This window comes from Rhinatrema bivittatum, chromosome 5 (assembly GCF_901001135.1).
Source record: "Rhinatrema bivittatum chromosome 5, aRhiBiv1.1, whole genome shotgun sequence".
Classification (NCBI taxonomy): domain Eukaryota; kingdom Metazoa; phylum Chordata; class Amphibia; order Gymnophiona; family Rhinatrematidae; genus Rhinatrema; species Rhinatrema bivittatum.
Window position 1 is genome coordinate 296432855 of NC_042619.1, and position 22985 is coordinate 296455839.

Genomic DNA, 22985 nt, shown 5'->3' on the forward strand with positions numbered 1-22985 from the left:
CCCTCTCCAACGCTCACAAATACGACCACATTTCCCCTATACTGAAGGACATACACTGGCTCCCTATTCCTCCCGCATCCTCTTTAAATCCCTGACCATTATACATAAAGCCTTATATTCCCATCACTCCAACTGGCTGGCAGATCCCCTCCAATTTGCCTGCTCGAATCGACCGACAAGGACCACTAACAAAGGGTCCCTCCATGTGCCATCCCTAAAGAAAGCACACCTCACAGCTACAAGGGATCCGGGCGCTCTCCATTGCTGGACCTATGCACTGGAACTCACTCCCAACCCACCTCAGACTTGAACCTTGCATCACCAAATTCAGAGCCCAGCTCAAAACCTGGCTATTCAAACAAGCCTTTCCCCAACACCCTTGATGAATATTGAATTGTGATGGATCATGACCTGAATTTGACTATGACCTTGTTCTTATGACATTATAGTTCACTTGTTGGTTGTTCCTATGCTTCTCTGCTCTCCTTATGGTTTTTTGTACCCCTTCCCCTGTTACTTGTAATTTCTGTTGCTTTTGTTCCATGTAAACTGAGGTGATGTTTCGACTAACATCAGTATAGAAGACTTTTAAATAAATAAAAAAAATAAAATAACTCGGGATCAGTGGATCCTCAGCATAGGATCTAATGTTACGCATTAGAATTTGCTCGGCCTGTTTGCGTCTTGTTTCTAGTCTCCCCTTGCAGGTCATTGGAAAAGTGGGTGGTGCAAGAGACATTAGACCAGTTTCGGATGTTAGGAGCAGTGATTCCAGTTCCCCAGGGCAAGCAAGGCGAGAGAAGGTATTCCATTTACTTTGTCGTTCCAAAGAAGGAAGGCACTTTCTGCCCGATTACCTGCCAATTACCTGCTATTACCTACTATTAAGTTCGCTTAGAGAATAGCCACTGCTATTAGCAATGGTAACATGGAATAGACTTAGTTTTTGGGTACTTGCCAGGTTCTTATGGCCTGGATTGGCCACTGTTGGAAACAGGATTCTGGGCTTGATGGACCCTTGGTCTGACCCAGTATGGCATTTTCTTATGTTCTTATGATTCTGGACTTAAAAAGGATAATTGTGGCGCTGAAGGTCCCAAGGTCCGAATGGAGACCCTGAGGTCTGTAATCGCAGCAGTGCGCAAGGAAGAGTTTCTGGTTTCCTTGGATTTGACAGAGGTGTACCTCCACATTCCCATTCGGCCAGATCACCAGAGGTTTCTGAGGTTCATGGTGCTGGGGCAGCATTTTCAATTTCAGGCTCTTCCTTTCGAGTTGGCCACAGCTCCCCACACATTCACTAAGGTGTAAGGGTGGTGGTCGTGGCAGAATTACGGTGCAAGGGAGTGCTGGTGCACTCTTACCTGGATGATTGTCTCATCAGGGCGAAGTCAGAGGAGGTTTGTCGTCGTTTGGTTCCCGAGGTGATAAATGTTCTGGAGTCTCTGGGCTGGGTGATGAATTTAGCAAAGAGCCACCTGGTTCTGTCTCAAACTCTCAAGTATTTGGGAGCTTGGTTCGACATGCGGGAAGGCAAGGTATTTCTTACAGAGGAGTGTATTTGCAAGTTGCAGAGTCAGGTCCGGCGCTTCTTGGAGATACCGGTACCCAGAGTCTGGGATTACTTGCAGGTCCTGGGTTTGATGGCTTCGACACTTGGAGTTGGTGCCGTGGGCCTTTGTGCACATGAGACCACTGCAGAGACCTCTGTTGGAGCGATGAAATCCACTTTTGGAGGAGTTTCATTTTCCTTTACCTCTCGAGTGGGCTGTGTGGGACAGTCTGTCTTGGTGGCTGCTGAAGTCCAGTCTAGTTTGTGGTGTCGATCTGGAGGTTCCGGATTGGGTAAGTCTTACTACCGATGCCAGTCTCTCTGGATGGGGAACAGTATGTTGGCTCAGGGCAGTTGGTCTGTGAAGGAAGCGTCTTGGTCTATCAATCGGTTAGAGACCAAGGCAGTGCAGTTAGCATTACTTGCATTTCTGCCTTTGAAAAGAGGTCATTCGGTGAAGGTCTTGTCGGACAATGCAACTGTTGTAGCCTACATCAATCAGCAGGGAGGAACCAAGGGTCAGGCGGTGGCTCAGGAGCTAATTCTTTGGGCAAAGCAACACTTGGAGCGGATAGAGGCATTGCACATCTCAGGGGTCGAAAATGTCCAAGCGCATTTTGTGAATCGCAGTTTTCTAGATCCAGGGGAGTGGGAGATGTCCGAGATAGCGATGCAGCTCGTCCACAAGAGGTAGGACTGTCCCCATGTGGATCTAATGGTGACTCGTTTCAATGCGAAGGCAGCTCGTTTTTTCAGTCGAAGATTAGAGTTCAGGGCTGAAGGGGTAGACACTCTGGTTCTGGCATGGCCTTGGGAGGCTTTACGTATTTTCCCCCATCGTCTCTGGTAGGTAAAGTGTTGCGTCAGAAAGAGAGACACCCAGGCGAAGTGGTGCTGGTAGCCCTGAAGTGGCCGTGACGGCCATGGTTCGCTCATCTAGTCAACTTGGCAATATATGGCCTGTTACGTTTCAGCCATCTTCCAGGCCTCCTTCGACAGGGCCCCATATTTTCAGACTAGGCTGCTCACTGTTGTCTAGCGGCTTGACTTTTGAGAGTCTGTGGTTGAGATTCAGAGGGTACCCAGAGGTGGTCTCAAAGTTTTGTTCTTTCACTCCATCTGCTGGAGGGGATGAATAACCCACTTTCTGGACTGATCTCTGGTATTACAGGAACAAAAATTAGCAGGTAAGAACCAATTTTCCTTTTACACTGTATACAAATTTTAAAAAATGATAAATCAATTTATCAAGTTAAGACATATAAGTTACAAACTTTTAACTGTGAAGTGTCACTTTTTTGTTTTGAATTGAAATAGTGCAACCATCCTTTTTATATTTTCTTGGCAGTCCTTGTTTGTTGAAATATATGAACTTATGTATGCTGAAGATGTCCCCAACATCAGCAGTTTATCAAGCTATTAATTACATACAAAATATGCGTGCATATATTGGGTACATGGTAACAGACACAAACAGGGGTTGAATTAGCACAAGTTTGAAACTTTTCAGCAGAAGTTCCAGTCATCAAGTCTTCTATGAATTGAAATTAGCGCCCTCTTTTTTTTTTTTTTTCAAGTTTTAGATTTCCAAATATGTATCCAGATTTTTGTAGCTGGTGGATGGTTGAAAATATGGAGGTGCAAGAATCTTTGTATAGTAATGAAAATCTTTTAAAAGGAAATCACTCCAGCCAGGAATTATATCAAAACCATCTCTGATTTAAGAGAGATTTGAGGGATCAAACATTCTGACTGCTTTCTCTGTCCACTCCAACTGCACCTCTCCTCTCCTGTTCTCTTCAGGATGGGGAAGAAGGGGGGGAAAGGGGCAGCAAACAGGAAGAGAGCAGCTGGATTGGAGAGCAGAGTGCCTCTTCTTTCATCTGCTCCATCCTCCGCCTTGCCCCCTCCTGTTGCCTGCAAGTTGTTTGTGAGGGAAGGGGCTGGAACATGAACTGGAGCGTGTGTGCTAGGACTGAAGGCAGGCACCCTGTATCTTTCTTGAAAAAATTGATTTAAGAGTTAGGAAAGCTTCAGGGATGTTTATTGTGCGTGGGAGGGGGTTTCCATTATGTGGTTTCTCCTGAGTCTCTCAATCCTGGAAACCTAGGAGCACTGGTTGTATCCAAATACCTAAGCAACTTAACACAATCCCTAAGCAACTTAAAACAAAAACAACGATACAATTCAGGAAATCTTGTCCCAGGGATGATCTCATTGACGCCCTTACTGACAACCTCAAAAATCTAGACCTCGCAGACTCACAAACCGCTATCAATTCATGGAACCACATCACCAAAGATACAGCCAACAAACTCTGCCCTCTGATAACTAAAAAGACTCAACCTCCCTCTAAAACTAAACAACCACGGTACACCCCGGAACTAAAACTCCAAAAACACGAACTCAGAACCCAAGAAAAAGTATGGCGCAAAGATCCATCAGCCAAACAACTCGCCAAATACAAAACCCTACTGCATGACTACAGATCCAACACTCTCAAAGCCAAACGAGACCACTATGCTGCCAGAATTCACAATTTTCAATACAATCCTAGAGCCCTTTTCTCGTTCATCTCTAACCTCACCATGACGTCTCTCAAGGCGACACTCTGCGAAGACCTCAAAACCAAATGTAATGAACTTGCCCAATTTTTTCACAACAAAATCACCTCCCTTTCCTCACGCTTCCCCACCGTTCCTCCACCAACCAAATTTATCCCTACAAACCCTGACGTGAAAATGGATACCTTCGAACTCACATCCGCCTCTGAAATTTCTTCTATACTGAAGAAAATACGACCCGCCACCCACCCCTCTGACATGATCCCCACCAAAGTACTCCTGACTATCCAAGACACCATCTCCCAACCACTAGCCGACATTATCAACACCTCTATTTCCACTGGAGATGTTCCCAACCAGCTCAAACTAGCCATAGTAAAACCTATTCTTAAGAAACCTAAACTTGACCCAGCCGACTTATCCAACTACCGCCCCATCTCCAACCTCCCCTTCCTTGCTAAAGTTCTTGAAAAAACGGTAAACACGCAACTGTCAAACTACCTCGATCAGCACCAGATACTTTATCCATCACAACATGGTTTTAGAAAGCACTTCAGTACCGAAACACTCTTGATCTCCCTCGCTGACTACATCATCAGAGGTTTAGACAAAGGTCACACCTACATTCTAGCCCTATTAGACATCTCCGCAGCCTTCGACACCATCAATCACTCTATACTGCTCGAAAGGCGTTCTGACATTGGCATCACCGGGATCCCCCTCCGCTGGTTCAAATCTTACATCAGTGACAGACATTTCAAAGTTAACAGTGAAAACCATGAATCCGAACCCATCAACATTACAAGGGGTGTACCCCAAGGCTCCTCCCTATCTTCTACTCTCTTTAACATATACCTCCTTCCCCTCTGCCATCTGCTCTCAAATCTTGGTCTCCCACACTTTATCTACACCGACGATGTGCAAATTCTCATACCCATCACTGACACCATTTCCAGCGCCCTAAAAAGATGGGAAAGTGCCCTCTCCTCCATCAACTGCCTACTCACCCAACTCAACTTAGCCCTAAATGCTAACAAAACCAAACTCATGTTCATTGCACCCCAACACATCAACCCCTTACCCAGCCCCGCTGCCAACTCCCCTCTTGCCCCCCCAGACTTCTCGCAAATCGTAAGAGACCTAGGTGTAACCCTCGACTCACAATTCAGCCTCCAGAAATTTATCTCCTCCACCATCAAAAATTGTTACCATAAACTACACACCCTCAAAAAACTTAAACCTATCCTGCACCCTAGCGACTTTAGAACAGTCCTACAAGCCCTCATCCTATCTAAGTTAGACTACTCAAACGCACTACTCCTTGGTCTACCGAAGAACAGCATAGCCCCACTGCAACTACTACAAAAAGCAGCTGCGCGAATACTCACAGGCACTCGCAGAAAAGAACATATTACACCTATTCTCAAACAGCTCCACTGGCTCCCCATCACTGCCAGAATTCAATTTAAAACTCTCACACTAATACACAAAGCTATTCACAACCCTGACATGCTATGGTTCACAGACACCCTACACATCCGTTCCACCTCCAGACCTACAAGAACACCATATATAGCAACTATACAAACGCCCTCTCCCAAAGTCTTTCAACTTACAGCCACCAAACAACGCGCCATATCCCTTGCGGGACCCTCCCTATAGAACTCAATGCCTACTCAGCTACGCCTCGAGACCTGCCCTAAAAAATTCAGACAGAAACTCAAGACTTGGCTGTTCACACACGCCTACGCATGAGCCCACCTCCGCCCACTGTCCTACCTCCCACCTTCGCCCTTCTATACCATGCCCTCAGGCCCCCCCCCCCCCCCCCCGTCCGCCTTTATTCCCTCGCCCTACTTTCCCAGCCACCCCTGAAGGGTGGGCCTCTCCCTCCAGGCCCACCCTTCAGGTCCACCTTCACTCAGTCCTTGCACTTAATGCCCCCCTTCCTTCCTTGTATCCTTACTGTATTTAATCTGTATCCTTACTGTATATAATTTGTAAATATATGCATAAATGTACTTCGAGTTACTGTAGGTTCAACAAAAGACCCTGGTTACCCTCCCCCCGCCCCCCTCCCCCTAGTTCTATTATCAATTACACTGTAAAGCCCTGTTGGCTATGTTCACGTATATAAAAACTTTTAAATAAAAAAATAAAAAATAATCCTAGTTTGGGCTTTTTCTCTAGTCTCTTCTTAGGGTGAAAGCAGGAACCTGTCTGGTCTCAACAGTTTTGTGGGTACATTGGTTGTATAAAAGATGTTGCAGTCTATTAACGTTCTGGTTTTCTTCAGGATCAATACGGCCACTAGAGTGCCACCTTTCTTTGGGTTGGCAAGGAATCTTTTTGCTGTACCTTGAGTACAGAGTTTGTAGAAATGGTGTAGAGTTATGAGCCCTGCAGGGGTCCCTCTGGACTGATAGATAGAGCTAGTTTGGCAGTTAACCTTTATGAACTGATGTAATATGTCAACCAAAACTGATACTGGAGACTCTTATTTTACAATAGGCTTCCTTGTTGATATCATAGTCTGTTGTAAGTTTTTGGTGATGCAAGTCAGAGCGGTTTGATACAGAGCTGCCTTTTCAGTTCACAAGGATAGAAGAAGTCATTGAGTTTGTTTTTCTATTTCTTAAACTTGTCATGTTGTCTCTGCATAGGAAAATGGGAAGCTGATGTCAGGAGAGAGCCAAGTATGTTTGCGTGAGTTTTCATATGCACATGTTCCCGTGTATCTCAGTACTGTCCTGTGTCACTTGCTGTTCCAGCAACTGGGGCCCCATATGCACAGCTCTGCTAATACTCTTTATATTAGACCTGCAGGACGCCATGCTATTCTTTTGCTACAGTGGTCTATGAATAAGGTTGATGTATGCAAATAAATCTCATGTATATTCATTGTGGATAGGGTAGTCCTGAGAATTGAGATGAACCCCCCCCCCCTGTTCTAGGAGGATCCCTGTCCAGGAGAGGGCTTTGCGATTCCACTACTGGGACCCCCCACCTCCTGTCAGTGTACCTGATGTTTCTCGTGAACCTCCAGCGTTCCCTTATTTCTTTTGAGCACTATGCCTGAGTAACCTTGTCCTCTTCTCAGCAGGTGTGAGTTCTTAATTTATCCCTTGAGTGTGTAGGTGGTAAACGCTTTGTGCTAATGTTTCTGTAATGTAATCTGAAAACCTAATGATACTATAATTTAGCTGCAGTAAAACCCGGAAAAATGCAGACTTTTTGGAAGTAAGCGCAGCAATTCACTGCTTTGGCATCGGAGCCAAGGTCTCAGGGGTACAGAATCCTAGAGCAGAACCACAACAGCAAAACTGAGCCAGAATACCAGCGAAAATGTCAGCCTCTTATTACTGAAAATAACTTAACATGGGGAAGCCCCAAGCTACTGGATGGAGGACTAACTCCCATAGCCCCCCTTAAAGTGTGCATTTCACTTCTGCTTAAGCTCAGGAGTGGAGAGCCGCTGTGACATTCACTTTGGCAACAGTTTTGATTGTAAACACATGCACTTGGTTGTTATTGATTCTGTGTTCCCTTAAAGCCAGCGCGAATCACTTGTGCTGTTGTAGAGAGTGGGATAGACAACTTTTTATATAAGAAATAAATATTGATCAAACCAGTTGATTTAAAGTTTATTCTGGTTTCTTGAAACCTTACCTTAATGTTAATAATTTGTCTTTTGAAGCACTTCCTGTGTACTTCAAGAATCTTCTTTTTTTTTTTCTATGTATGCCACTTAAAATTAATATCCCTAGGGTATGACTGATTAAGTACATGCCATAAGCATACATTGTTTCATGATACAATCAATGCTAAGGTTTCTTGTGCTACTCCCCAAATTCCATGGGAACTTGGAGGACCTTGGAGCACCAGCCATATTACATTGGATCTTGATATTTGAGGAGGGAAGGAGTGGGACAGGAAAATATCCAGGGTAGTCTTAGCAGCGTGCCTTGTTTTTCTGCCGTACTATATGGAATTTGTACATTCAGGGGCTGGGAATTAATTTTCACTATTTTATAGGTTATTCTTGGAGAAGCTACCAAAGCATCGGGACTACAAGACATCAAACATACCAGAAAAGAAAGACACTCTTAAAGTAGGTGGAATTATTGTCAGCTTTATTGGGATACTTTGGAGTTTGTGATGTACGTTATTGACCCATACTATCTTATTTTTCCTGAAACACTTGCAACAGACATTCCCTGTACATACCCGGATCAGTCCAGACTCCTGGGTTCCCCCCACCCCCCTCTAGCAGATGGAGACAGAGAAGTTTTCAAAACAAAACTCCGCCTTATATAGGATGGTGCTACCTACAGTCCAGCAGTATTTCTCTGTCTCCAGCAGATGGTGGAGGTGCAAGGCCTACAGTCTGTGCTGATTGTTCATTGGAGTTAGTGAGTTCTGTCCTGAGCCTCCCAGGGGGGGGTTTGTAAGGTCCTGAGGGGACCATCCCCCGCTGGTTGTTGAGGCAGCTGCATTACAGGGTTGAGGGCCCTCTTGTTCCAAGCTAGCAGCTCTGGGTGCGACACCGGGGAGTTCGGTTCATTCCATCCCGCCGGATCAGGACCGTGGACCACTGCTGGGCAAGTCTTGAAAGAAAATCAAAACTTTTTTTTTTTTTAAATTTTCTGTCAGTGTCACCGGCGCTGCGGCTCTCTTCCCTCCCTGACTCTGCGCTTGGGCGGACCGCAATTATTTTTTTACAGAATTGAATTTTAGCTTTCTCAGGCCCGATGCCACGCTCATCTGCATGCCGCGCATGTGGCTCGGCCCGCACGTGTCTTTCTCTGGAGGGACTGTGCTCGGCATGTCTTCCTGGGGGGGAGGGATCCTCGGGGGCCATGAAAAAAATGGTTAAAGGCAAGGCTGCCGAGCTCCTTCAGTATTAGCTGCACCAAGATCAGCTGAGGCAGATCCGTTCCCTCTGAGCGCGGGAATGGAGGCCATTTTGGAGTCTTTTAAATCTGTGACTCATGCAGCTATGGGGGAGGGGATTCTCCCGCCTCCTCTCTTTCCTCAGCCAGGGTTTCCTGGAGGGAGCGAACCTTTACAGCCTCTCTCACCTGCAACGGAGGATTATCCCGAGGGGGCTTCTGACTCCTCTTCCTCCTTCTCCTCGGAGTTTATTTTATTTCTCCAGAAGGCTTTTAAAGCCAGGAGGGAAGGGAAGCTGCAGGCTGGGGGAAAAACTTCCTCTAGTGGTCTTAAGTCTCTTTCTCGAAAGCGGTCTAAGTCTAAGGGAGTGTCTGGGTCCTCCAAAGCTAAGCACCCTTTGCATACAGGGGCTCATCAGACCGATACTGATTCCACGGGTCAAGATACGGACCCAGGGGACCAGGACCCGCAGGGCAAGCCTCTGATGGGGGTGGATACAGACCTTGATCAACATCCACAGGATCCAGCATGAGGCCCTCACATTGTGGAAGGAGATGACCCTAAGGTAGTCTGTCTGTTTAGGAGGGAGGAGTTGGCTCCGCTTATCCCTGCCATACTCGGAGAGCTAGGCATAGATGGGCCGCCAGAGGAGTCCAGGCTAGGGGCCATGGACCCAATGTTGTTGGGTCTGAGGGGCCTGGCTACTTCCTTTCCTTTTCATTTTTCTGCCATGGACTTGCTATATAGAGAATGGGATACCACGGATCTGGGATTGAAAGTTAGCAAGGCTATGGATAAGCTATATCCTCTTCCAGAGGAAGCAATTGACATTCTGTGGGTGCCCAAGGTGGATGCGGCAGTGTCCGCAGTCACCAAAAAGACCACAATCCCAGTTACGGGTGCTACAGCCCTGAAGGACCTGCAGAATAGACAGTTGGAGCTGCAGCTCAAGAAAATTTTTGAAGTCTTGGCACTGGGAGTGCGGGCAGCTATGTGCAGCAGTTTTGCCTTACGAGCGGGCCTTCGCTGGGTTCAGCAGTTACAGGCTAATGCTGGTCTTTCCGATGCAGAAGCACAGCAAGCAGGGCATCTGGAAGCTTCGATCGCTTATAGTGCAGATGCACTTTATGATCTGTTACGGACTTTGGCCAGATCCATGGTGTCAGCAGTCTCGGCTTGTCGGCTCCTGTGGTTAAGAAACTGGTCGGCAGATATTTCCTCCAAGGCTCAGCCTGTTGCCTTTCAAGGGTAACTTGCTTTATGGCAAGGACCTTGAGGATATGATTCAGTCACTGGGGGAGAACAAGGTTCACCGACTGCCAGAGGATAGGCCGAAGTCGAGGGGCTCCTTTTCTTCACTGTTTCAATTCAGAGGGAATCTGAGATTTCGTCCATCCAGAGCTCCAGCTTCTTCCTTTCGGCAAGCGTCCGGTCGCCAACAGTCCTGGTCTCAGCCCTTTTGTGGCTGACGCTTTGGCAGAACCGGGGCTACCCAGACTGCATCTGGGGCCAAGTTTTCTCAATGAAGGGACGCCGACCCATTCCTCCGTTCCAGCTGTCGGGGGCAGATTGACCCTGGTTTACGAGGAATGGGTCAAGGTGACGTCAGACCAGTGGGTCCTTACTGTGATAAATCAAGGCTACGCTTTAGATTTTGCACACCGCCTTCCGGAGCCGTTTCTGGTCTCTCCATGCGGTTACGAAGAGAAACAGGCAGTACACGATACCTTGCAACGCCTTCTGCAACTCAGCGCCATCACCCCGGTTCCTCGTGCAGAGCAGCGAAAAAGGCGTTATTCCATTTACTTAAGAGGGGTCCTACCAACCCATTCTGGATTTGAAGCGTGTAAACTGCTACCTCAGGGTGCCACGTTTTCGCATGGAGATGTTACGGTCAGTCATTGCTTGGTAAGAAAAGGAGAGTTTCTGGCCTCACTGAAGCGTATCATCACATAGGCATTCGAGCCGACCACCAGAAGTTTCTGAGGTTCTCGGTGATGGGTCGCCATTTTCAGTTTCAAGCTTTGCCCTTCAGTCTTGCCACCGTGCCCAGACAGTTTACCAAGGTAATGGTTGTGGTGGCGGCTCATCTGTGCAGAGAGGGGTTCCTGGAGCATCCATACCTGGATGACTGGCTAATTCGGGCAAACTCTGAGTTCCTTGGCCAGTTGGCAATTCGCAAAGTGCTTCAACTCCTGCGATCACTGGATTGGGTGATCAACTTCGCCAAGAGCCGACTGGTGCCCACCCAGTCTTTGGAGTTTTTGGGAGCTCTATTCGACATTCAACAGGGGAGAGCATTCCTTACCTCAGACTGAATTGTCAAGCTACAAGGACAGGACTTATTGGCCAACCGTCTCCCCAGATTGTGGGATTATTTGCAGGTTCTCGGCTCAATACCTTCCACCCTGGAGCTGGTGCCCTGGGCCTTTGCTCATATGCGTCCTTTACAGTCGGCATTGCTTTTGTGTAGGAATCCAGTCTTCGAACAGTTTAATTTACCTCTCCCTCTTATGGATATGGCCTCTCCAGTCTCGATTAGTGGCTTATCTCGGACAACTTATCCCGAGAAGTTCCCATAGAGGTGCCCGAATCAACACTGGTGACCACGGACGCCAGCGCCTCCAGTTGGGGAGCAGTTTGCCTGAGGAAGTCTGTGCAGGGACAATGGTCCCAGGATGAATCTCAGTGGTTGATCAATCGTCTGGAAACCAGGGCAGTGTGGTTAGGGTGGCAAGCCTTCCGCCCTCTCCTCCAGGGGAAGTTAGTCAGAATTCTTTCCGACAATGTGACCACAGTGGCTTATATCAGTCGCCAAGGAAGGAACCAAGAGCCAGCCAGTGACCACGGAAGCCCGGCAGCTGATCAGCTGGGCAGAGAAGCATTTAGTAAGTGTTGCAGTGTCTCACATAGCAGGAGTCGACAATGTTCAGGCGGATTTTCTCAGTCTGCACCGCCTCGATCCCAGGGAATGGGAGCTTGCAGATGAAGCTTTCCAGCTCATATGCGACATGAGGGGCATACCCCGCATGGATCTCATGGCAACGTTTTAGAACGCCAAGGCTCCGTGCTTCTTCGGTCACCGCAGAGAAACAGGAGCAGAAGGGGTAGGTGCCCTGGTGCTGCCCTGGCTGACCGGCGTGCTGCTGTACGTCTTCCTTCCTTGGCCGCTGATGGGCAAAGTGCTCAGAAGAGTGGAGATACAGTCAGTGCTCAGAAGAGTGGAGATACAGTCAGCAGAAATCATCCTCGTAGCTCCAGAGTGGCCAAGATGGCCTTGGTTTGCAGACCTGGTCAATCTGGTAGTGGCGGGTCCCCTGTGGTTGCCACTGCTCCCGGACATTCTCCATCAAGGGCCCATGTGTTTGGAAGAGATTGATCGCTTTTGTCTAGTTGCATGGCTTTTGAGAGGCGCCACCTGAGGAGCAAAGGGTATTCGAATGCTGTGGTGGCAACACTTCTCCGGTCGTGCAAGACATCCACCAACCTCGCGTATTTGCGCGTGTGGAGAATCTTTGAATCTTGGTGTGTGGGCCAGGCGATTGTTCCTACTTTGGTCTTCGGTGTCAGATTTTTTTTTTTTTTTTTTTTTTTTTTTTTTTTGAAACCAAGTCGTAAGTGTCTTATTTACAATAGAAAATATTTAACACCACTTGATTATGCTAGGAACCTAAATACTCAGGTACAATATCAAGCATCATTTTATACCCGTCTCCCCCCTAACCCTCCCCCCCACCCCCCCTCTCTGGGTTATTCGAGGTTGCCCTGTGCACCAAAGGAATGAGATTCAAAAATATTATGGTGTCCATGAGGATAAGTCGTGGCGCTCCAAGCATGCAAAGTTTCTTCCTAAACAGTCTGTCTCACCAGCCACTGCTCATATAGCGCCCAGGTTTTTGAAAAGCCCATCAGGTTCCGATGTTTGTAAGCCGTAATCTTGCCCAAAGTATACATAACATGTACCTGAGCCTGTATGGCTGCTAATGAAGGTACCCCACTCTCCTTCCAGCTACGAGCAATGACACACCTAGTGGCCGTCGTTACATATTTAAGAAACCTCATTAGTGTCCTATTATCTCCCTGTGTATTCACAAAGAGCAAAGCTTGTACTGCAGTGATAGCTATAGGTGTATGTGTAATGGTCTCCAACCACTTCGTAACCCGTGCCCATACGTTTTGTATAATGGGGCAAGTCCACCACATATGCAGAAACGTGCCTTCTGCCCCACATTGTTTCCAACACTGTGCATGCTTGCTGGGATACATACGATGTAGCTTCACTGGGGTAATATGCCAACGATACAGTAATTTATACCCATTCTCAATATGACCGGCGGAGATAAGTCCTTTCCCCATGAACTGGAAGACCTCCAGCCAATCAGTTTCAGAGAGCTCACCAGGTAAGTCCTGCTCCCAGGCGCGTAAATGCGCATAGGTATAAATGGGTTTCCCAGTTAACATCTTATATATGCGGGAAATAAGTTTATCAGCTTTATCCGCTTGGCGGCACAAAACTTCAAAGTCCGGGATGCCCTTTGACAATTCTAAATGGACTCCCTCCGACTGACAGAAATGGCGAACCTGGAGGTATGGAAAAAGATCCCGTTCAGGTAAGTGGTATCGAGAGCTAAGTGTATCAAAGGACAGCAATCCGCCCGGCTCCCAAATATGGGCTAATTGAAAAATTCCCTCAGCCCTCCATCTACTGAATGCCGAAGACTGATGGCCTATTAAAAAGGAAGTGTTATGAAACAAATAGGAACTATGATAAGAGACCCGGGTCCCCACCAACACCCTCCTCCATCGAGACCAAACAGTATAGGTACTCTGGACTGTGTCTGGAAGCACATTGGCAGCCACCCACGTAGATTTAGGTTGCCACAATAAGGCTGCCAAAGGCATAGACCCCATCAATGCCTGTTCTAAGCGAACCCATAGCGGTTGTCTCTCCCGCTTGTGCCAATCAACGACGGCTTTGAGGTGTGCCGCCGCATGATACCAATGGAGGTTAGGAACTCCAAGGCCCCCTTGAAGTTTTGGACGATATAATACTTTTCTGGAGACTCTCGGCTGTTTTCCTCTCCAAATATATTTTAAGAACCTCCTCTGCCATTTTTCTAACAACTGAGACGGGATTGCTAGTGGGAGCGTCTGAAATAAATAGAGTAATCTGGGGAGAATATTCATTTTGAGAACCGCTATCCGTCCTAGCCAGGAAATGTGATACCGGTCCCATTCTTCCAAATTATGATAAATTTTGTCCATGAGCGGTGGATAATTTAGCTGAAATAAGTCCTCCCCCGCGTCAATCTGTATGCCTAAATATTTAATTTTCTTCGTTGCCCATCGGAAAGGATGAGTGCGTTTTAACTGAGCTACCATAGGGGCAGGGGCCGAAATATTTAATAATTCCGACTTGTCCCAATTGAGTTGAAAGCCCGACACCTGTCCAAATTCCAATAATTCTTGACTAATAGCAGAAAGGGATTGAAGGGGATCGGTAATGGTAAACAAAATGTCGTCGGCAAAAAGTGACAATTTAGAGGAGAAGCCACCCAGCGTCACGCCCGAAATAAGTGGGTTATTTCTTATTTTAGTCGTGAAAGGCTCCAAAAACAAAGCAAAAAGGAGAGGGGAAAGCGGGCACCCCTGTCGAGTGCCTCTACCTATCCTAAAAGTATCAGTATAACCCCCATTCACCTTTAGTCGCGCCCGGGGATTCGCGTATAATTTTCTTATCCACCCTAAAAAATGGTCTCCTATCTGAAAGGCCTTTAACGTGTGAAACAAGAAGGACCAATGAACAAAGTCAAAGGCCTTCTCAGCATCAACCGCCAATAGTAAGCTAGGTGTAGCGCTCTGTCTCGCCCATCGTATAGCGTTAATAGTCTTGCGCACATTATCGGAGGCCATACGACCAGGGATGAATCCAGCTTGGTCGAGATGAACCAGACTAGGCAATATAGTATTAAGTCTGTTAGCCAGTATTTTCGCTAGTAGTTTCAGGTCCAGATTAATTAAAGAAATTGGCCTATAAGAGCCACACAGTGAAGGGTCTCTGCCTGGTTTCGCCAATATTGTTATACCGGCAGTATTAGAGACCTCCGACAGAGACCCAGCAGCCCTAAGGGAATTAAATAGGCGAACCAGTAATGGTGTCAGGGTTTCTGCATATTTTTTATAAAAGGTAGCTGTAAAGCCGTCCAAACCGGGGGATTTACCTTTTTTTAAGCTTTTTATGGCCCAGGTAATTTCGGCTCCATTAACCTCCTTGTCCAATAGGGCTTGCTGCTCCAATGTTAAGTGTGGTAAGGGGATACCCCGTAAATATTGCTGTATCTGATCATCCTGTATGGTCTTATTAGTAGCATATAGATCCTGATAAAATTGCAAAAATCGCTGTCGAATATCCCTAGCTTTGGTCAATATAGTCCCAGACTTATCTTTAATTTTAATAATGGTATTGGCAGTCCACTGCTTTTTCAATTTTTGGGCTAATTGCCTTCCAGCTTTATTCCCCCCCTCATAGTGGAGTTGCCGAACTCTTTCTAAGCGATAAGCAATATCAGCTACCTCCAGGCCCTCCAATTGGCGGCGACATTGGTCCAAACGCGCAAGGGTCTTTTTGGAGCCTGTCTGTTTATGCGCTAATTGCAATTCGGTAACCTGACGCTGCAGGCGATCCTTTTCAGCATTCTTGGTTTTTTTCACATATGTAGCCCTTGCTATTAATAAGCCCCTGGTAACCGCTTTTAAACATTCCCATATATTCAGTGGGGTATTGTCACTATTATCATTTCGCTGTAAATATTCCTCAATATTACCCCTCAAAGTAATTGAAAAAGAGTCATCCTCTAATAAACTATCATTAAGTCTCCAGTATTGCTCACCACGGTCATAGGTCGATATTTGTAGCGTTAGACCAATGGGGGCATGGTCAGACCATGTAATAGCATCTATAAAGGTATCCATCACCTGATTAATAAGAAGCTTCTCTACCAGTAGAAAATCGATGCGGGAATACGTATGGTGCACCCTGGAAAAATAAGTATAATTCCTGGATGTGGGATTGTGTGATCGCCAGGCATCTAAAAGCCCAAAATGGGATAGGAATCTTTTAAATATTTTCCTTTCTTTGCCTACGGGTAACCTATGACCCCTAGAATTGTCCACATGAGGGTTTAAGGTCAGATTAAAATCGCCTCCTACAATGAGACTCCCCTCCATACACAGATCCAATCTGCGCTCCAGTGTACATAGGTAATCCCCCTGGTGTACATTAGGGGCGTAAACATTCACTAGGGTATAAATCCCCTCCCCAATCCGGAGCACCAAGATAACGTACCGTCCCTCCGGATCGTATAAAAAAGCTTTCTGCTCAAAAACAAGATCTCTGTGAATTAAAATTCCCACTCCAGCATACTTATTGGCTTTGGTACATGGCGCCCAATACTGATATGGAAAATTAGCATTCTTCATCGTGTGTTCATACCTACGTTTTAGATGAGTTTCCTGAATAAGGGCAACGGTGGTCTTTTGCCTGTTCAATTCACTAAACAAAAATTGGCGCTTCCGGTGAGAATTTAGTCCCTTAACATTAAGGGACAGGACTTTGACATCAATCATTTGGTACACAATATGGGGCCACACGTAGTGCAAAAGCGCCCATGCCTATGGGCAAAAGTACGGTGTCTAACCTCAGGGCTTCTAAAACAAGAAAGCCATAGACAATCAAGATCATCAGCATAAGCACCCAACCCGTCAGAGCAGGGTCACCATTCTTCTGTCTCTGCTGAATACTCGAGCCACCCAGAACAACCCCTAAAACCCAGAAAACCCAACCAAACGGATCCCTCCGTGGGGAACCATTTACCTGGAACAGAGAGGAAACAGCCATCGGGTGTCCAGCCTCCCCCCCCCTCCCCCACAACCCTGTAACATTATTGAATTTAACAGCTATATGAATATACAATCCTCCTATGTAAGTAAGGCAGGTGTCTCGCCAACCCTCTGGAAGCGTGCCCTCTGCAAGTTCTTAAAGTAATGTCCCATCTAACCAAAGTCCCAGAGTAGTCAAAGACATGAATACCAGAACCAAACCATGTCCGGGGTACTCTCTTGAAAACCTGAGATTCAGGTATTCTTTGGTGGGGATCGCGCCTGGTCCGGCATTCGACGTAGCCTTCGTCCCCCCTTGTTGACTCGCTGCCATTTTGGGGCCTCGGCTCGATGGGCCGTGGTTGAGCTGCCTCAAAACCGGAATAGCCCGCCGCTTGCAAAATGGCCGCTCCCTCATGCGCCGCTTTAATCTTGTGGAAATTACCTTGCAGGGTGAAGGCCAAGCCAAACGGGAATGTCCATCTATATCGTATGTTGTCCTTTCGTAGCGCCTCCGTAATAGATCTTAAATCTTGTCGTTTTCGAATAGTGGTTGGCGCTAAATCTGCGAAAACCATAATCGTATGGTTCTCCCAGGACCATTCCATCTTCTTTCGTGCAGCCATTGCGATTTTCTCCTTGACAGCGTAGTCGTGATATCTAACAATAATGTCCCGGGGGCGATCAGCTTGCTGGTTTCCCAGTGCCCGGTGAGCTCTATCTAATTTAACGCATAAAGCACCAGAGTTCTCTGAAGCGGGTCGCTCCGACGAGTCCAGCAGCATAATACTGATTTTCTCAATGATGGCCTTACAGTCCGCATACTCCGGAGTTTCGGGCACCCCTCGAAAACGAAGGTTCTGGCGGCGTGAGCGGTTTTCTAAGTCCTCTATTTTGTCAGCTAAGGACTCAAGTTCCAGGGTCAAACTTTGTCGGTCCGCCTGTAATGTTTTAATATCCTCGGCGCAGGCTTCCGTTTTCGTCTCAACATCGAAGACTCGGCGGCCATTTTCAGATATGTCCTCCTTCATCTCCTCGATCGACGCAACTATGTCCTTTTTATATTCTTGCAAATCCTGCCGGAGATCTTGGCGGAGTTCCGTAAACCAACGTTTCAGTTCTGACCGGGAAGGTAAGTCATCATCAAACGGAGTCGCTTCCTCCGAGTGTGGGCTGCTTGGTTCGGTATCCACGGCACTAGGCGTGGCAGTGGCGACGGCGGCCATGATATCAAGGCCCGCTGCTTCCTGCCCTTCTTGTTTCTTGTAAGAAAACCTGCGTAAATCTGCAAGTTTTTTACGTTGGGACATCGGATACTATGATGCTTGCGACGGGCAATCTGGCAAGTCAAAATATAACGCAAATGAGGAGGATTGCTATGGATAATAGGTTGTGTGGAGCGGGAGCCCTCTTTCACCCTGCCATTCACGCCGGTGACGTCACTCCTCTCCGGTGTCAGATATTTTAGGTGTCTTACAATCTGGACTCACCAAGGGCTTATTGTGTAGTTCAGGTTGCAGCTCTTTGTTGTTTGCGCAGTTCCATTCAAGGTGTGGCATTGACTGCTCACCCCAATGTGGCTCATTTCCTAAAGGGGGCAAAGCATTTACGTCCCCCGATCAGGCACCCTTGCCCTTGGAATCTGAACTTGGTTCTCTCAGCTCTGTGTATGGTGCCCTTTGAGCCTCTGAAAACGGCTACAGTAAAGGATCTCATGTTAAAGGTGATTTTCCTTATCGCTATCACATCTGCTCGCAGGATTTCGGAGCTCCAGGCTCTATCCTGTAGGCCGTTTCTGAGAATTTCGGATTCTGGTGTGTCTTTGTGGACGGTTCCTTCCTTTCTTCCGAAGGTGTTGTCGTCTTTTCACGTAAATCAGTCAGTGGAGCTTCCGTCGTTTCCCGTTTTGGACTGGTCAGACCCTATGTCTAAAGACTTACGGAAGCTGAATGTTCGGGCATTGTTGCTTTATCTGGAAGTTTCTAACACATTTCGTGTGACGGACCATCTTTTTGTGCTGTGGGCTGGTCGAAAACGAGGAAATATCGCATCTAAAGCTACGATTTCGCGCTGGTTGAAAGAGACTATAGGCACGGCATATTTGATGTGTGGTAAGCCTGTACTGTTTGGTCTTCGGGCTCGTTCGACCCGTTCGCAGGCACCTTCTTGGGCAGAGTGACAAATGGTCTCACCGCAGGAGATCCGCGGGGCGGTGACTTGGAAGTCTTTGCATACCTTTGCCAGACACTACAGACTGGATGTTCAGGCTCCAGGTGAAGGAGGCTTTGGAGAAGCAGTGCTTAGAGCTGGCCTCTCCAGATCCCATCCCAGGTAAGAAAGCTCTGGTACATCCCAGGAGTCTGGACTGATCCGGGTATGTACAGGGAAAGGAAAATTAGTTTCTTATCTAATAATTTTCGTTCCTGTAGTACCACGGATCAGTCCAGAGTCCCGCCCGGGGAACGCATGGAAGGTAAGGGAGAGTCTGCTCAGTTATTGATTAATTTTTCAGATCTGCAGAAATTGGATTGACCATCCTCAAGTGGTTCTACATGTTCAGGTCCTAGGAGGGTTAAGTGAACCGGTTATTTCTTTTTCTTGTTGAAGGGTTATTGTACATAGTTATGGTGTTTTTTTGAGAGCCATTCTGCTTTGACATTGAGTAATACTGCCGGACTGTAGGTGGCACCATCCTATATAAGGCAGAGTTTTGTTTTGAAAACTTCTGTCTCCATCTGCTAGGTGGGGGCAAAACCCAGGAGTCTGGACTAATCCGTGATACTACAGGAACGAAAATTATCAGGTAAGAAACTAATTTTTCTTTTTAATCTAGAGGTCTAAGCTGATCTTTTGTTTATTTTAAAGTTCATAAATTGTGTTGACTCCTTTTCTTGTATTAGCTATCAAGTATTCTCTCTTTTTTGCTAGTTTTACTACAGATCCAGTTCCCCATTACCTCCTCCAATATACCAGCGGACTTCAGAAGTTCAAGTAGCCACATAATTATTTTTATCCATGTAAAATAAAACAGCAATCTTTTTTTCTAAATTCTGCTTGTTAATTTCTTTATTTTTACCATTACTGTTGCAAAAGAAAAATGTTAAACCATGTTTTTATGAGAGAAACATGGTTGTGATAGTGTTTTAGGTGCAGGAGTGGACCATCTCTAGTAGTGATCTTCAGTAGTCAAGGCAGCAAGGTGCAAAGTCACCTGGCATGCTATTCATTGATCAACCACTAGAAGTCACTGCAAGAGCAATACTTGGTTCTTATTTAGGTTTTATTTTATCACCACATAATATCCTGTATTTCCGTGTGAAAAGAAAGCCCTACTTTTTGCTCAAAAGAGCTGAGATGAATGGCTGCGATACAAAGTTTCTGATACTAATACAAGAAAAGCAGACTGTGATACAAGCTGTGGGGGGTTCTTGAAAACATGGTACGCAGCAAACATGCAGGAGTGTTACCGGTTCACTGTGTTGGTGTGGTGAGACACAAAGCTAATATCCCTAAGACACTTCCCTGGTGAGATCCGCTATACCAAGACACAAAATGCACACTCGAACCCCGAGTCAATACAACTGTAGATTCCAGAAATAGATTTATTAGCCACTCAATTATGGTTCAGAAATCAGTTCAGAAAAGGTAATACACAGATATAGCAAAAGCAAAAGTTATAATAATGCAGTGCAATACTTTCCTTTACTGTTGTTAAATAGGCTCGGCGACTCTTTTACCCTTTCCTCCTCCTGTGTGTAATTGTCCGGCAGTCCCTACTCTCTCCCCCCTTCCCCAGCGGCGGAGGAACAGGCTGAGCCATTTCTTGGAGTGGCGACTCGTCTGCCCTTTTCTCCTCCCCTCTGTGACACCCAGCACGTAGCGCAGAGCTCTATGGTCCGCACATGCGCGGTAGAGCTGCTCTCTATTGCGCATTTGCGGTCCGTCGGTCAGAGCCCATTTATATTGTAGATAGCGTGTGTTGCTTTTACGTCCAACAGAAGGCGCTGTTTTTCCCAAAAAGCATGTTTTTACCTGTCACAGGTATGACATCTATATAATATAGGTATATAAAACACGCGCATATTCGAATGCAACGTTGTGTCAAAATTTCAAAGCAATCGGTGAAGAACCTTCGGAGATTTAAGATTTTGAACAAACGGACATTTATATTTTTATTTATATAGATGTGTATGTGCTTTTAGAAATTAAAAGAAATTGCGTTTCCTAAAGCGGAGGAACTGAAGGCGGGGCTGTTGAAGAGATATGGCAAAGAGTATTCAGAGTACTCCGAGAGAAAGGTCAGTATCAAAGGATGTTTTTTGAAAGTAGGGGTGAGCCAAATGTAATCCCCCTGATCAGAACTGATGTGACAACCTGGCACCTCATCAGAATCTGTGTGGATCTAACCAAAGTCTGGCATTTCTTGGGCTGGGAGGTTTCATGCTCTTTAACATGTTAAAGACTCTCTTCCTGATGAAAATGTAAAAGTAAGTGGTGTAAAGGCCAGGTATCTTGCAAAAGTAAAATGTTTGCAGGGTGGATCTGTGTACCCTCTGGAATTTTGAAACCTTGCACAGGGCAAGATGGTTAAGACTGGGCTATCCTGGTGCACTGCCGTGCAGTAGGTCCCTCATTTGATCCTTGGGTCAGGTCTTCGCTTTCCAGGTCTGCTAGGACTGGGGATACTGCAGAGGCAGTGTTCATAGCCTCCAGGGGGAGGGAATCCAAGTTCCCTGTACGTACCCAGATCAGTCCAGACTCCTGGGTTTTGCCTGTCCTCCAGCAGATGGAGACAGAGAAAGCTTTGACTGACTGCGCCACCTGTAGTCTGTCAGTATTTCTCTGTCTCCAGCAGATGGTGGAGGTGCAAAGTCCTGCAGTCTGTGGTAGTTTACTTTAAAAAAAACAAAACAAAAAAAAACAGGCAGTTCCCTGTATGTACCAGGATCAGTCCAGACTGCTGGGTTATGCCTCCCCTCCAGCAGATGGAGTCAGAGAGAAGCTGAAAAGCACCCCCTAGATATACTGTTGTGCCACCTGCGATCCCTCAGTATTTTCTCTGACTCCAGCAGATTGAGAGGCATAACCTGCGGTCCTGATCCTTTCAGATTTCTTCTTTGGTTGTACAGGTTTTCGGTCATTTGCTATAACCCTGACTAGATCAACTGGTTTGCTCTGTTCTGTTTAAAAAAAAATACTAACAGGAACAGGTCTATTCTCTTTTATTCTATTTTATTCTGTAAAAAAAAAAAAAAAAAAAGTAGTGTTTTCTTTCTTTGGGTTTCGAGGTGGCAAGGGGACAGGTTTCAAGGCAGGCTTGGCAGGGCAATGCCCTAAGGCCACATGCCCGGAGGTAATCCCTAGGGACCAGGGGAGAGTTTACCGGTGGGCCAGTCACCCCCCCCCAGTCAAACTATTCCAGAAGTGTGTGATTTCTGAAGGGGGCTTTTTAGGCGCGAGGATGCTGTTTGCTTTACAAAAAAAAATAGTAAGGTGGTTTAAGTACCCGTCGGTCCTGTTGGTGACAGGCAGGGTACCAATTCCGGCCTGCCGACTTATTGTCCCGGGACTCCGGAGGGGGTGGCTGCCTCACCCGGCGTGCTACTGTGTTTGGGGGACTCTGCTTACCTTTTTTTGTGCTCTTTCTTTCTTTCTTTCTTCCCGCCTCTTCATGCAACGATCTTCGGCCTGCGGGGGAGCGGGGACGCGACTCTCCCAAGAGGGTCTCTGCTCCCGATGTCTTCTCGGGGGCCGAGCGCTGCCCGCAGCTCTTCCTCTTCTTCGCGGCCGCGGAGAGTTCTTGGCGCCCAGTCGGCAGCCCCGCCTCCCATAGAGAAGGAGGCGGCGGCCATTTTAAACATGCTGCCGTCTGAGGGGGCAGTGTTGGAGGAGGAGGATTCCCCTCCTCCTCCCTCGCTGCCGGATCTAAGCCCGCAGGACACGCCTGATTTCGAAGCCCCTCTGTCCCCCCCCCCTCCTTCCCGACCCGTGGGGGTCACTTTGAAAAGAGCAGCGCACTTTTCTTCACAGTTTGTGCTTTTAATGCACAAAGCCTTCTTAGAGGTGGGTTGGGAGGTGGCCGGGCCTTCTCCACCTAA

At 46.9% G+C, this 22985-nt stretch overlaps 1 protein-coding gene across 4 annotated transcripts in view; it reads left to right on the forward strand.

Annotated features, from left to right (window-relative positions):
- STAMBP (STAM binding protein) overlaps positions 1-22985 on the forward strand; it is a 73664-nt gene that overhangs the window by 23873 nt on the left and 26806 nt on the right. For all 4 annotated transcript variants that reach the window (XM_029604145.1, XM_029604147.1, XM_029604144.1 and 1 more), the window contains exons 4-5: positions 8152-8227; positions 21090-21185. In XM_029604145.1, the coding sequence (XP_029460005.1) occupies positions 8152-8227; positions 21090-21185 (172 nt within the window). The remainder of the gene's footprint in view (positions 1-8151; positions 8228-21089; positions 21186-22985) is intronic.